Source organism: Drosophila virilis, chromosome 5 (genome assembly GCF_030788295.1).
Source record: "Drosophila virilis strain 15010-1051.87 chromosome 5, Dvir_AGI_RSII-ME, whole genome shotgun sequence".
Classification (NCBI taxonomy): domain Eukaryota; kingdom Metazoa; phylum Arthropoda; class Insecta; order Diptera; family Drosophilidae; genus Drosophila; species Drosophila virilis.
The window spans coordinates 11,611,343-11,627,676 of record NC_091547.1 but is presented as its reverse complement, the minus strand read 5'-3'; the positions used below and the strand labels follow the sequence as shown (position 1 = coordinate 11,627,676).

The 16,334-nt window shown below is 39.5% G+C and overlaps 2 protein-coding genes across 15 annotated transcripts in view; both read left to right on the top strand.

The window, feature by feature from the left end:
• The first annotated feature begins 1,857 nt into the window (after positions 1-1,857).
• M7BP (Myosin-7a binding protein) overlaps positions 1,858-16,334 on the top strand; it is a 33,523-nt gene continuing 19,046 nt past the window's right edge. For 4 of the 14 annotated variants that reach the window (XM_032436293.2, XM_070210361.1, XM_032436289.2 and 1 more), the window contains exons 1-2: positions 1,858-1,932; positions 6,087-6,899. In XM_032436293.2, coding sequence (XP_032292184.1) covers positions 6,658-6,899 — 242 coding nt within the window. In that variant the 5' untranslated portion in view covers positions 1,858-1,932; positions 6,087-6,657. The other 10 variants (XM_002050303.4, XM_015174500.3, XM_015174499.3 and 7 more) reach the window with 6 other exon arrangements.
• LOC26530912 (serine/threonine-protein kinase tousled-like 1) lies at positions 14,310-15,822 on the top strand. The gene has a single exon (XM_015174775.3). It carries the CDS (start codon positions 14,912-14,914, stop codon positions 15,263-15,265), a length of 354 nt encoding a protein of 117 aa, XP_015030261.1. The 5' UTR covers positions 14,310-14,911; the 3' UTR covers positions 15,266-15,822.

Below are 16,334 nucleotides of genomic sequence, written 5' to 3'. Positions count from 1 at the left end.
CCAAATAAACAGCAACTACATTGTTGAAGCATCGAAAGTGGTTGTTGAATGACTTTCTCCAAGTTGGGCCAATAGCGAATTTTATTGGCCACCGAATTCTGTCGATTGATGTAAAGATCTAGCACAAGTTTTGACCGTCCGTCTGTCCGGCTGAGGAATGTGTTGCCATTCAATTTGAATGTTGCCGGCTTATTCTTAGTTTTCTTGTTAACTCTGTCTATTAACTGAATCCATGAAAAGCATGCCAGAAAGGGCAGAAGAAGGCAACTTCGACACTATAAAATAAATACATATATATATTCTTGATCAGGCCGACGAGCCTAGTCGATCTGGCTATGCTATGCTATGAATGGGATCTATGCTGAAATTAATCGAGTATAGAATTTCCCATAGCTGGGATTAGAATGTTTTTCTGGCAGCTGCTCTGCGCTGGGTACAGGGTATCGCCCGGTCGGACACTTCCGACTGGAGCTTTGTTTTGCTCTCTTCGCATTTCTTCCCAGCTTAACGGTCAGTCGAGTGCTTTTGCATTCCGCGATGACTTGGCCAAGGATGATGATGGGCCACTTTGGCCGCCATTAGCCAGGCTTTAGGCAACGGCATTTGCCTCTCTCGCCGGCTGCTGGCAGAAATTAAAAAAAAAAAAAAAAAAAACGGATCCATATCAATACAAAAGTGAGCGGAAAGAAATGCTCAAAAAATGGCCAAAACTGAGACGCCTCAGTCTGGGTCTTTGCTGGCCGGACGACTGTGTCAGGTGCAATGTGCCGGTGCTGTTGACCAGCAGCAGCAGAGGCAGAGGCAGGGGCGGCGGCAGCGGCAGCTGTGCGAGTCAGACGTAAAAAGTACATTAAAAAAATACACAAAATAGAAGAAAAATTGTGAAAAAAAAAATTAACAAAACGGCGAAGAAAAAATAAACTCTGGCAGCGCGCATGTGTGTGTATGCGTGTGCGTGTGTCCGCCTGTGTGTGTGTGTGTGTGTGTGTGTGACGGACTGTGAATATCGCTGTCGCTGTTGCCGTTGTTGTTGTTGCTGTTGTTGTTGCTGTCACTATTGTTGGACCGCCTGACGTATCAAATGTCTTTCATAGGTAGTTAAACGCTTCCTATTCCGTGCTTGTCGCTGCAATGGGTTTTGCATGGAGCCAGCTTGGACTCGGTTTTGGCGTAGGGCATTTCCCGATTCATTTGCCCGACCCATAAACAACGTCTATTTATAGCGAGGCTTCCTTGGCTAACTGAACTTTTGTAACCGAAACCGAACACAAACGCATTGGTCACTGTGCTTGTGCTTTTACGGCGCATCTTTTGCACTTTTTCTGCTCAACGTTTTGTTTTTTTGCACCTCCCTTTATGCTGCTTCCTTATGGCATACAAATTAATGTGTCGCGTCAAAGTTTGGTCGTGTGACCAGAAGAGAAGAGGAGAGTTGCAAATGCAGAGAGCTGACACAGAGAGAGAGAGAGCGCGGGATTGAGTGCGTATGAGAAGTTCGCAATGCTAATTGGTCGCTCTGTTCAGGCGTTGCCCTTGAATTGTGCTGGCCAAACTTGTTTAGCTACCCCCAGCGGGCAACCCCTGGTCCATAAACTTGTTTAGCCCCTACGGTAGGCAGGTAAAAATATTAAAAAAAAAAAAAAAAAAAACAAACAAACAAGAAATGACAAAAACCAGAACAAAATTTGCCGCTAATTTTGTTGTTTTTGCTGCCTGGTCGTGACAGCTGTTTAGCGCAACAAACAGCAAAGAGAGAGAGAGAGAGAGCGCGCAACAAGCCACGACTGCGCGGCAGCAGCAGAGCTGCGCAGCGACGACGACGGCACAAAGCTCGACTTAACAGCGTCGACGTCGACGACTCTCATTCGCGTTTGAACGTTTGCGCGAAGCTCACGCAACGGCAGAGCAGAGCGAGCGATATACACAGTTAATGTGCGTCGGGCAACGCTTGTTATTGTTATTATTATTGTTGTTATATATAACTGAATTTGTTGTTGTTGTTGTTGTTGGTGTAAAGCAATAGCACAAAACGTGTCGTACAATGGGCAATGATAAGTGAACCTTAGCCGAAGCTAAAATCGTTGAAGCGCAAACACAACAACAGCAACAGCAGCCCAAGCTGGTGATAAATAAATAAAAAAGGGCTCAGGGACAGCGAGGGAGTTAAAGCCATTGGCAACCCTAGACCTTAGAGCCTGTGCATATGTGTGTGTGCTTAATGCACTCTCCTAGTGGGTCACTGGAGCGTGCGATATGTCAGTGTTAAACTAAAACGAGCGACTCATGCGCAAAGCGGACACCGAAAAATGAGCGCACAAAATAAAATGACGAAAAGTGTCAAACGTAGCAAACAAGTGCAGAAGTGCACATGGGACAGGGACAGGGCCAGTGTTGGGCAAGTGTCAATGTCATGAGCACTTAGCAGTGCACTGCAGTGCAACTCTGCGCATGTGTGTGTGTGGGAAAAAACTTAAAAGCGGAAAAGAGAGTTGATATTGCTTCCGCTGATCGATTGGTTTTTCATTTTTTGTTTTTTTTCAACGCCAATTTTGAGAAAACAACTTTTACGTACAGAAGAAAAAAAAAATGAAGTAAATTACTTAAGTAACAGCAAAGCAGAAAGCAAAACCAATTGGCCAGCATCAGTTAACAATATTTAAGAGCCAAGTGGCAACTGAGACGCGCCAAGAGACGTTACCAACTTCCGTTCGTTTTGGGCGCCTAAGCGGCTTCCAGCTACCAACAATTGCTGTTGTTGTTGTTGGCCAATTTCCCAATGAGACGTCAGTTCGTCAGCAGCGGGTGGTGCCGGTGGCGGGGGGGAGGGGCGAGTGGTGTGAAACCGTTAGTAAAAGTTTTATTGATACATCTGCGCGTAATTAATACCAAAAGATTTCCCTTTCGCGCAGCACATCAATCTCCATCTCCATCTCCATCTCCACCTCAACCTCAACTCTAGCCGCAGACATCAATCATCCGCCTGGCGGCATGCAAAATATTTGTCCAAATTTTAATTAAGCGATTGCCTGCTGCGCAGACGTTCAGCTACGGCTAACAAATATAAACCCTGTGTGTACTTAGCCGGCTTGTTAGCTAATTGCAGGTACAGTGAAAGTTGCCTAGGGCGAACCTCAAATTTGGTTAAGACTTTTGCACTTCCATCTATAGCCCAGCCAATTTATCGATTGAGAAGAAGCTCTGCCTGACACGGTTCATTGTAGAGTTGTTTCACTGTACGCTTAAACGCTTGTATACTAAGCCAGCTTGTTAGCTAACTGCAGGTACAGTGAAAGCTGCCTAGGACGAACATCAACTTTGAATATGTTAAGACTTTTGCACTTCCATCTATTGCCCAACCCATTTATCGATTGAGAAGAAGCTCTGCCTGACACGGTTCATTGTAGAGTTGTTTCACTGTACGCTTAAGCACTTGTATACTTAGCCGGCTTGTTAACTAATTGCATGTACATATGCAAATACATACACATGCAAACATTTATAAATAATACATGTTGTTAATATCCGTCTGGCCCATTTTGCTGTTGACCCAATTGCATCTGGAATTGCTGTCATTGTTTAATTAATTATCAAATTAGTTACTGTAACCACTTAAAGCGACATGCAAGGCAAAACAATTGTGTGAATATTGCACAAATCTCAAGTCTAGATATGCCCCATCCAAGCTGCCAACACGTAACAGCAGCAGCAGCAGCAGCAGCAACAACAACAACAACAACAACAATTGTTGCCATTGGGCAATGTGCTGCAGATTTGATTTGAAAATCAATTTCTAGTACAAAAGGCTGCCTGCGGCATTAGTCTCCAATAAAATAAACACTAGCTACCGAAGCTTGAATACCCTTACCAAAAATCTATTCATATACTTCGAGCTTGTTTGGCATCGAAACAAACTGATTTATGTTCAAATTTGTGCTTACAAATTACATTACAAAAGTTATAAAACTCTCTATTTCTCTCCTCTTCTCTCTCGCTCTCTCTCTCTCTCGCTCTCTCTCTGACAGTTGGCAACAGTAGCTGAGAAATGCATTTTTAATTATGCGCACAAAATTGCATATCATGTTTTTGGGCGCTTTGTTGCATTTGCTATAACGAACAAATCCGCCCAAAAACCCTATTCACAAACGTTTTCACCTGACCGACAGATACACACACTCGCACACACACACACACACCCAAGGCATTTTCTATTGTTGTTTCGTGCAGCGGTCAGTCTGCAAGCCCGTAACCCGCAGTTGGCTTAAAGACAAGTGAACTTTTTAGTTGAGCATTAGAAATGTTCGTGACAGCAACAACAACAACCCGAACAACAACAACAGCAAGAAACGGGCAAAAATAATCAACAAGTGCGTCTTGAGTCTGTCTTAAGTCCATCCATGTCCCGTTGTCTGGAAATGCGATACAAAATCGTCTTGTTTTGTTTGTATCTTCCGCTCGTTTAATGCTTCGTCAGTCAGAGATACACAGATACACAGATACAAATGTATCTGCAACTGTCCAACATCATCATCATCCTCATCATCATCAACTGCGACAGAGACTCTGGCATTTCATCTGTCATCTATTTAACTGCCCCAACTGGCAACTGGCAACTGGCAACTATCCTCCACATGTGCCACAACTGCGAGGCGAGCTCTAAAAATAAGTGCTTTAGGGCAAAAACATTCAAAATTCATTTTAATTATTTAGAGCTGAAATTCAAAATGAGCTGTCATTATTTACACATTTAGTTAGCGGTTTATTGAGATTTCTTCAAAATGTCCCAAAAGAATGAAAGTCAAATTTCTGCGTCTAAGAAAGCGTTTTATAAACTCCATTTGATTAAAAGTTCAAGAAAACATTTGCTGCCCTTGGAGAAAAACATCAGGAAATTCTTACGTGAATCAAGTAAAACAGGTCTTGAAAGTTTTTTAATACCGGTAAAACTTGAATAAAGTAAGAAATACTTATTTCAAGTAGTACATAAAAACTTTTATCAAGTTTCAGACCTTTTGTGCTCATTAATAAAAAAGAAATAGCCTTAACTTGGGAAAAATATGTTTTATATTAAAAAAAAAATCAAATCAAATATTATATTTCTTTATCTTGATTCTTTTATATTATAAAAATTCACATTTTTAATTGCGTCTAATTTCTCGAACTGCCCTCGCAGGTGTCGTCTTAGAATTTCTCTTTGCGTTTTCAATTTGTTTTTTTTTTTTTTTTTTTGGATTTTGATTTGCAAAACTTTTTTAAACGCCATGTTGACTGCTTCGTCTGCCCGAGGGGCTGTGTTTCAATATGGTTATGGACTTGATTGTCTGCCCGTCTGCGTGCCTTGATGAGCGTGCGGCGCTCGAGGAGATTGGCCGAGCAGCTTTCTCAATGCTGAGGGCTTTTTTTGTCAAGTCGTTGTTTTTGCCCCCTCCCCTCTACTGCTACCCTCCCGCCTTCCCTTTCACCAACTATGCAAATCGATGGCAGTGCATTAAATGAAATTACCAAATGCGGCTACGTGCCTTTCTAGGTCTTGGCAATTTACATATTTAGGCGTGCGGCAAACTCTGTTCGCATATCATCGGAAAATACATATAGCTACAGTCAGATGTGCCGTGTCTCTTAGTCGCGATCGTCAGCTCTTTCAGTCTCAGAACCTAAACGAACCGAAACGAGCCGAGCCGGCCGAGATAAGCAGCTGCTGCAGATGCAGATACTCTGCCGCGGCCAAAGCTTTATCTACCAAGAACAATAAACGCGACTTGTTTATTCTGGCCATAAAATAAACCGACAAAAATCAACTTATACTCCGCTCACAAGATGAAATAGTCCATGTTGGTTTGCTACGGACATTAGTTACAAAGAATATCTAGTTTAAGCGCGGCAGACAGTTCTATTGTCTTTATTAAGGGCAGCTCCAGTTTGAGCCAGGTTCAGTTTTAAAGACTTTTTCACACAGGCAGCTCAAGCGACCCCCTCAGATCTGGTTGTGAGCCACAGCTTTATCGCCTACACTCTGAGCAGAGTATTGCGCAGTCGTCTACAGCCGATTGAAATGTTCTTATTTATTTATATATATTTTTTGCTTGCAGTACAAAATGTTTCGTAAGGGCAAACACACGAGCTGTAGTGAAATTCTCTAGCCGTCCCCCCGCCCAGCCGAACTTTTAAATTTGTATATCGCTGCAGCTGATAAGCCCCAATGGGCCCTGGTAAGAGGCCAAAAACAATGGCCAAAACGGGCGCGTAATTAACAACAATATGCGCGCCGAGCGACAAGTGAATGAAAATAGCAGGAGAAGAAAATAAACAAAATACGCAAAGAAAAAAAAAAAAACTGTGCAAAATAGTGTTGAGAAGTGCGCGAGAATTCCCATTGACTGCTGAACTTGGCAGCGCAGCAGAGGCGCCGACGTCCGCTTCCCAGGCACTCGATTTGCATGTTTGCAACTGGCGCTACATTAACTCTACTCTACGCGTGTGTGTGTGCGAGTGTGTGCGAGTGTGGCTCTGTGTGTGTGTGTGTGCGTGCGGAAATAGCTTAGCGCAAAAACAAATTTTGTGATTAAAAGTGAACGTTTGTGTGTCAAGCTGGTTCAAGTGAAGCGAAAGCGCCAAATACCAAAAGCGAACGCCAAAAGCAACAACAACAACAATAACAAAATGGCCGCCGACGCAACTGCAGTCGGCGCAGCAGCAGCAGCAGCGACAACAACAACAACGGGCGACAGCCCGCAGAGCAGCCCTGGACAGCAGCTGAACAGCAGCGTCGACAGCGGCATTGTCATCGCGGAGACGGATACGCAAGCTTTGAAGCTGCGCCAGCGTCTGCAGCAATGCCAGCGCATTCTGCAGCTGCTGCAACGGGATCAGCCCACATACCAGCAGCTGCGCGATAGATTAAGGTTAGTTCCGATTTTATCTATTGCAAATTAGACGATTCTCTTCTTTGATTCTAAATGATAATTATTATAAATATAAAACATATTTGATATTATTATTGATTATTTTTATTATCATTCGTATTACTTTTGTTTTCATTATTATTAATATTCTTATTCATTATTATTATATTTATTAGTATTAATATAATTATTAGTATTGTTTTTATTAGCATTATTTTTTTCGATATATTATTATTATCATTCCTTTTCTCAAAAAAAAGGTCTGCATTTCAGATTTCAGATAAGAGACAGAAATACGAGTTATGACATATCCTCATGAACAAACTTCTGAAAGTATCTAAAATTAGTGTTATCTGCACTTCTATGGCATCTTTAATTAAACTTTACTCAAACTCAAACCCCTTTTATTTGCATGAATTATGCTTATATTCATGGAAATTTCCCAATTACTTAGTCAGATATGCGAGGCAGACGAACATAATTGTAAATTTATGATGCCCCATGGCAAGGTATATTAAAAAATGTTCGTTGACGGATGTTGTTGCTGATGTTGATGTTGGTTGGGGTTGGCAAACATCTTGTGGATCTTTCAATCTGTGCATGCCACAGATGCAGCTGCTGCTGTTTAGTCAGTTGTTTATTTGATTAGCATTTTGTTTGGGTGCGTTTCGAGTGCTTTTTATGGCCAACACACACACGCACACACACACACACACACACACGCGCGCGCGCACAACAAAGTGCGACAAACTGCATCCATTAACGATTGTTATTGTTATTGTGGCAGGCGTCTCTTGAGATTCGCAGTTTTTCAATTATTTATGTAAATTGTCGACCTCAATTGCGGCGAGAGGAAATTGCCCGAAATGACAAAATTCACAGGTGCAGTCAGCAATAAAATAATGCCAGGCGCATCTGAATGAGCTCTTCTGGGAATACATATGTTCCCACTCGACAGCCAACACAATAAAGCATTAAAAAAAATCAGAAAAAAAAAATAGAAAAAAAAACAAAACCGAGAAAACTCTTTTCATTACTCATCTTCAAAATGTGTTTTTTATTGCCAAGTCAGACACTCGGAGATGAACACATCGTTAACAATTTTGTTAGCTGAAGGTTGTGTAATATCATCATTAGCTTTAGCTCTTGCTTCTTGGCCAAGAATAAACCAGAACTATTATCAATAGATGTGCTAACTTTTGCATTCCTATACGAACATCCACTCAAATACAATGTCTAAAGACTCTATTCGAAGCTGCTTGAATTTATTTGGATAGATTAATAATAACATAAAAATTAATCAGTTTTATTTTACAAATATTTAAAATTTAATTTATCGCTTGGTTCTGAATAGTTATCGAAAGCTTACTCAAGTTATCGATTTTCATATGCATTTGACGAAACTATCGGAGCTTAATTCAGGTTGCATTCCTGACGTTATCAAAAGTTTCTTTAAAGATTTAAAGTTTAAAAACTTTTTTAAGATTTATATATTCTACATCCATTTAATTTGAGAGTTTTAAGGGTCTTTAAGACTATATCAAAGCTAGCTAGAACCGATCTGGATATATTTCTGAAGCGCTACATTTAGAATCTAACGGAGCTTTTGTTAAAGACTAAATTTAGGATCAAACAGATATTTTTTAAGTTAAATCTCTAAAATGATCTTGAGAGTTAAAGCCTAAAAGTTCTTCTTCTCTATATTCATCTTTGTCTTAAGAAATCTCTTGAGAATTTCAGTTTCGTTGTTCTTTTGATAGCTCTTTCTTTATCTCTAGGGGTCTATTCAGAGTGAAATCCTAATAGTCTCTAGGGGTCTCTTGAGAGTTTATACTGAATGGTTCTTCTTCTACTCTTGTAGCGCACAACATATTGGGCCTAACTTGAACTTTTGCTCTTGTTTTTTTGTTTTGGAATATTTACGCCAACTTTCAGCACATACTTAATTCACCTTGCGTCTTATCAATGATATAGGCGTGCTCAACGTCTGTGTCTATCTTATCACTAAAATCGTAATTAATTTGATGAATGCCAATTAATTGGGCCGCCAAATCGACAGCAGACCCAATTGGAATGTGTTCAGCTCGTAATGCGCGGCTTTGTTGATTCGCATCGATTTTCAGTTTGATTTGAAGCAAGTTCAGCGGCACATGCCACAAAGTGCGGCCCCAAATGGCGGTTGCTTTGTGGCAGCAACAATTTGCATAATGCCAAGAGCTGGCTAATGAGAAAGTCATTGAGCTGTCCCTTTAGCCCATTTTGTGTCTACCTTTGTTGTTCATTTGTCGCTCTTTCCCTACGCTTCTTTGATTCTTTGTTATCTGCGCGACAAACGCGATTTAGTTTTTCCTCACGGCCAGAAACTATGACTAAATAAGTCCAGTTCCACTTTGGATACTCGCCACAACGCACACAAAAAAATAAAAAAAACAAAAGAAATTCCCATAAATAATATAAATTCAAAATTCATAATTATATTAAAAATCCAGACCAATTTTCTGTATTAAATTGTTGCTCTTGAACAACTGTCCCAATTATAAGGAGCTTGTGATATAACCTCAAAAATCTTGACACTTATCTGTGAAATTTTTCGTAACGTTTGTAGCTTCTTCTTCGTTTTGAAAACGTTTTTGTTGTTGTCCCTTTATTATTATTATTTTTATGATTATTTATTTATCATTGTGCTCGCGGCGCGTTGTTATCAAATCAAAAGCCGCAAAAAGCGAATACCTGACTTTTTTTTCTTTTTAAAACAAAAACAAACAAAACGCAAGACTATATAATACCCCTCCGTATATATCTACAACAATAATAAATAGCGTTAAAATGCAAAAAAAATATGAGGGGAAAAAGTAAAAAGTAAACCCAACGACGCAGTCGCAGTCGCAGTCTTGAGTTTTCTACCTTTGCGCTAAGATCGTCGAGATCTTGGCCAAGTCAGTTAGTTAGTTGCTGGCGGGAAAAGTAGGTAAATGGCCAAGAGCAAAAGAAGTGCACGCAATTTCTTATAAATAGATACTGGACTGGAGACTCTGCCACGTGATCGTAATCGTAATCGGCCGGAGTTTGCGAGGTGCCCGGGGCCAATCAACTTCGGCTCAATTAATGAGCGCCGCGTACGCAAAAAATGTTTATAAAAATATCGAAAAAGTGATTGATAATCGCTGTAAAAATACTTAAGTGCAAAGCAAAAAGTTCTCAGCTCGGTTAATTATTTATTCAAAGCTGACGCCGTGAAGTTTATGTTACTTAAGCGCAAGACAACAATTCATAGTTGAAGAGACAATAATTATTAAAAACTATTAATATAAGCGACTTTGATGTCCGCCCATGTGAATAAAGCATTTGTCATGTTTTTTCGCATTGAAGTACACACAATTGCCGATGGCCAGTGTTAGACAACGTGCCAGAGCATCTTGATGTAAAACGTTTGATCACGCCCCGACAACATTAACAAAAGCCAGGAAACTTCTTTGCATTAATCAGTTATGTTTAATCTTCAAACGACTCAGAAGTAAACAAGTAAACAAATACATTCGTGATTGATAGTGATTAAAAATAACTCTGAAAGCACACACCGAGCTTGTTTTATCACCTGATAAGCAGGTACACGGGTTATGAATTTGTACTCCGTCCAAGCTTCAATTTGTGAAAAGCTGTTTGGTATTTTGATAAAAAAAACTGCAGTGCAGGAAGATATCTGACAACAATTTGGGTTCTCAATTGCAGCGAAACTGCCTTAAAATGACACATGTATTTCCGATTAATCATGCAGTTGCTTTGTATTTAAATCTTACGTGATTAATCATGCTTCACTTTCTAAAAAGTAATCCGGATTAATCACGAATACAATGATCAAAATTTGTTCATAAAGAGATTTATATTTAACAGGCTGTAAGTCACTTGATTCCCTTTATAATTTATCTTAATTAAAGCTTTCAGAAGCTTTTTGGCAAAACAAAAAGCACACTTAAAGGCATGTGTGTGTTGTAAAGCGCAAAAAGTAAATGAGGCAGCCAGTGTTTAATCAGTCTCAGAAAACACACAAGTTTAGTCATTCATTTTAAACAGCTGTGCATTTATTTAGCATAAACTTAAAAAAGTATTTTGTAAGTGAATGTAAAAAAAGTTCTAAAAACATAACCGAACGATTTATCTTTTATTTCTGCCAAGCAATACAGCTTTGATTATTTGAAAGAAGTCAGTTTTAAAAATAAAAGTAGAGTTCGCGCAGCTGTCACAAATCGACACAGAAAATGCAACTACCCCGCGTAGAGCATGCCATTTAGCACCTGCCCATACAAATGCTGGCTGAAAGCCAGGCAAAGGTGTATATATATACTTATTACTTAACGCACTTACGTGTATTCATGTTTATGTGGCATTGAGATAAGAAACGTACAGCAACAATGTCAAAGGCAATGATAGCCATATCTCTTACCATACGAGACTGATAATCCGGCCAAGAACTATTGCCAGATTGAGTTCGTGTTTGGGTTATTGTTGGGCCAGCAAACGTGTTGTGTGCTTCAATGTTTGAACATCGGATTCAATGACAAATCACAAATGACAAATACATTTTCGCAGTGTTGCAAGCGTCTGGCGCGTCCCTACATCTGCCTCATGGAGCTGCCAATGTATCGTGGCAACAACAATCTGTTCCTGGGCCTGACCAGCGTGCTGGGCTTGATTGGAGGCGCCTATCTGCTGCAATGTGGCGCCCAACATTTGCTCAGGTGAGTGGCAGCGCGACGTTTGGCCCACCAACTAGCTGAACCTGCTACGTGAGACGCACAATCAAATGCCACTTGTCGCACGTGCAACGCATTTCTCTGGGCCAACTTGGAGTTGGCCATTTGCTGTGGCATCCAAAATGGACCGCAGCCTTACAGCTTCATTTTCATTTCGGATTTTCATTTTATGTTCAGTTACGTGTTGATTACGTTTGCGTGTGTTAGCAAAAAAGAGTATTTAACAAATTGCACAAACAAACTGGATTGACATAATTGATGTCGAGCCGTGTTTGGGTTGTATACCCTGTACCAAATACAAAATGGCTTTGATATTATATTATAGAGTATGTATACTATATAGATCTGCAATGCGTCTGTCCGCTAGAGGTTTTCAGATTTTCAATTTATCGATAGTTGTCCACAAAATCGATAAATATCGATTGGCGGCCTAACTTGTTGAGCATGGCTGTGGAATTAAAGGGCCAAAAGAAACAATCGATCCACATAAAGATCTGTGTCTTTCCGCTAGAGGTTTAAGGACTTGCAAATCATCGATATCTTTGCACGACATCGATAAATATCGATTGCCAGCCTAGCTTATTAAGCATAACTCGGGAATGGAAAAGCCTAGAGATACCGTGCTTTGAGTTTGTGCGGGGTATCTGCTAGTCTTGCAGGCTCTGCTAGAGCACTCTTGTTTGTTTTTTATTATGGCTCTGGTTTGTCTTATTCGGCAGGTGGCGGCAGCCTTCAGCGTTTGATTTCCTCAGCAGCTTGTGTAATAATTTGATTCGCCAATGTCTTTAATTGGTCAGCGGCAGCTGTTGCCAATTCCGATTGTCTATCGATTATTGTTTACCGTTCGTTGTACATTTCATAACAATGTGCCACAAATTGGCAAACGCCCCGAAGCGGAAATCGTTAAGAACCCTTGGCTAACGGTAGCTGTATCTATTTATATAAATATAGGAACAACACGAGTTGACAATACCAATTAGCTCTCAATATTCGTTGTGTGTTTCTGGCCAGGCCAATTAAGCGCTTGTTTATTGTACCATACATATATTGAGTATTAGTAATGACAATACTTGGAAAAACATTGCTTCTTTTTTCTCCACATTTCAATTGTATAAACAATCATCGGCTGGCATTTAACACATAGCCAAGCTCACTTTCTGCACAATGGGTGCTGTGACTGGCACTGAAATAGCTGAAAACGGAAAACTGAAAACGAGAGACGCTTCATGCATAAATGGAAAGTCAGTCAGTCAGTCAGTCAGTCAGTCAATCAGTTTATGGCTTAATAATTACAATTACCGCCTGTCAACGTCAGTTGGCCAAAGTATTTAATGCATAAGCCCCCGTTACACTAGCAGAAAATGGCTACTAAACAACTCACCAGTTAAAAAGCCTAAAATATATGTATGTTAATATATGTAATATATATGTTAAGTCTTGTTACGCAATTGGCACTTAAAGCTTAATGTTTGCAAGTTTAAAGCATAAAAGAGCTTTAAAAGCACATCAGAGCTTTAAGTGATATAATTGATATTAAGATAGTACAGTCTCACTTTAAGAAAAACTAATTGTCTATACAGTTAAGTCAGCTTAACTTAAATTAAGAGCAAATGAAAGTTATGTGAGTTATTTTTATTTCTAACATATTTGTCCAAATTCCTAAATGCCTTAACCTGCTTTTGCTGCGTTAAATTCTTTAATGTGACTTGAAGTGGGATTAAAAACTGGTTGAATTTAGATTCAAGTCACAAACGCAGCAAGTGAAAAGTCACAAACAAAAAAAATGTGTAACAAATGTGACAGAGAATTCATTTTTTTCGTGTCTTCACGAAAGTGGTTAAAAAGCAGTCAAAGCGAGTTTTTGGCAGTTGAAAAACGCACAATTTCTATAAATATTAAAAAAGAATCAAGTGTTGCCAAACATGTAAAAAGCCAAATAAGTGTTGCATAGCTTCAAAGCGCGTGCGAAATTTGTAGCATGCTTTCAGGCGGCAGCTAAACGAGATAACAAAATGAAAATTTGTTAAGCTACACGTTTGCGGTTAATGTTAGTATGAACACAATGAATACCTGTAAATTGCCACACGGCAGCAGCAAATTAGCAATTGAGGCATTGACACTGGCAATGAGTCTGAAAATCAAGTGCATAAAACGTATTGCACAACAATCATTGAGAAGATAGAGGTGTAGATATATATTATTTATAGCATGATTTGTTTTGATGTTGTTTCTAAATGTTTCTTAAAAAATAGAAACCCGTTTCATTTTGGGCGCCATTTATTAGTCAGCGCATCATTGGACAGTCCAATAAATTGACAAATTCCAATAGCGACAATTTTCAAAATAACTAAAATTAATATGCATAAATAACATTTTATTGAAATCAAAACCCGTTTGCGGAATTTTGTCTATTCCACAACAATTTCAATTTGCAATGAATAATGAAGTCTCGAAGATTAAGCAAAGAAAATGCTAGACCACAAACAATTAATCAACATTAAAAACGAATTTGAGTGTGGTAGCTGGCAGCATCAGCTGTCCCGTTCCCGATTGTCCAACACTGTCCCAGTGCTGCTCGTCAGCCGTCAGCCTTGCCAAGCTTTTCATTTGCCAGCTGTAAATGGTACTTTTTTTTCTTTTCTATGGGCTTCTGGCAACGCGTGAATTACTCAAAAAGAAATACAAAAAAAAACTTCCAAGCTCTTACGTCATCAACGAGCTTGTCTGCCTGTCTATCCGCATGTCTGGCATTTATGTTTGTTTGCTTTTGCCTCGCTCTCTCGCTCTCTCACTCTGCCGCTCTCTCGCTCTCGCTCGCTCATGCTGTTTCGTCGCGTTGCTTTCTATGCAAAAACCGGCATTAAGCTGCGTGCGTCGACGTCGCTGCCAGGCGCTCAGCTGTTGGCCGCACAAGGCGCGCTCGAAGCGAACTGCGCATAACAGAACCAAAGCTGGTGCGAGAAAGTTGTCGTTGGCGCGCGCGCTTTGCAAAAACTGTGAAAAAAAAATAAATTCAAACTTGAAAATAGAAGGAAAAAAACATAACTATTTTGCTGCCATGCCCCAAAGCAACAGCAAGCACAGTGCCAAAAATTTACAGTACGAAATCAAAAAACAATCCATGAGATAAACAACAACAATCAGAGAAAAAGCACACAAAACAAACTGACAAATTGAAACATAAGACACAGCAACAACAACAACAACAACAACAACAAAACGTCCAGAAACCGAAGCAGAGAGATTTAACGAGCCAGCAGCATGTTGATTACGTCCGTTGTGGTGTGCCAGGTGGAGAAATTGCTCTGCACGCCCATCAGCTTTGCGGTATTCGCGTTTCTGTTCATGGCCTGCACCATGGAGGTGGTGCTGCTCAAGCTGACCACCAGTGCACACATCTTTGGCCGTCCGCCCAATCACGACGATTGGGACGAGGGCAGCGAGTACGAGGAGGATATCTACTATGAGAATCTCGAGAACAACTACGAGCATTGGGCGCGCAGGCGTATGCGTTATCATCAGCGACAACAGCAGCTGCTACAACAGCAACAACAACAACAACAACAACAGCATCAGCAGCTGCAGCAACAACAACAACAACAACAACTTCTATAGGGATATTGCCCGTTCTATAATGTACATATATTCGACTGAGTTTTCTGCAATTTAGCCTAAGCCAAATTTCTACAAAGTTGACGCCTTTAATTTTTTTATAATTTTCGGTTTCGTTTGCGTGTAAACAATTGCAAAATTTTCTGCCAATTCATTGAAAGCAAAAGAGAAAAGCGAAAAAAAGAATAAGAGAAAAATAATAACAAATTCGTGTATTCGTTGATATTTTGTGCACGTTGTTAACAAACCAATATATACGCATATATGTATATACAAAAAGAAAAAGAAGAAAAAAATTAAATAAAGTATATTTATATATATAAGTACATATACACATATAATTTCGAGTATTTGGTTTCTATTACGTGCATTTGTTTTTTGTATAGAAATTTGCATAAATTGTAAATGACTGACATAATCATAATATTATCTACATATTACATCAATACATACAATCAATATGCAAACAGCACATGAAGCTCTACTGTAGCTATACTGTACTGTACTGTAGATATATATGTTATCCCCATAAAACTAGCAATAAATGTAATTTAAGTTTTGCGTGTGATGTTTTCCATTATGCTCTTTTGCTATGTTCTGATTAATTAATTAATACAAGCAGCTTGTAAATAAACTGCAAGTCATTTTAGAGAATTTCTTTTTTCAGTGCTCAAACTGGTTTTACTTTGGTTCTTCTTAATCAATGAATGTGATGTGATGTTCCCATTATGGTTTTGTTATATAAACACACTATCAATACTGTTATACTATGTCCAGTGTTGTAAGCTTAACTGAAAGTTCAATAAATACAAGTAGCTTGTCAACCAACTGCAAGTCATTTTATGGCATTTTTGCTTTAATCGAATCAAACTGGTTGAACTGTGTCTTTTCTTCTTCATTTTATCTTATGCAATCGACGAGATGTGCTTTAACATGGCTTTCCAACATATGCAAGCTGTCTATACTGTTATACAATGTCCAGTGTTGCAAGCTTTCTCAAGCAATTGCAAGTTGCTTGTAAATAAATTGTGATAAATTGCATGGGTTTTTTAGCTTTTACTCGTTAAACAGG

Coding starts and splice junctions, on each gene's coding strand:
- LOC26530912 (XM_015174775.3), top strand. CDS start 14,912: ATGTTGATTACGTCCGTTGTGGTGTGCCAGGTGGAGAAATTGCTCTGC.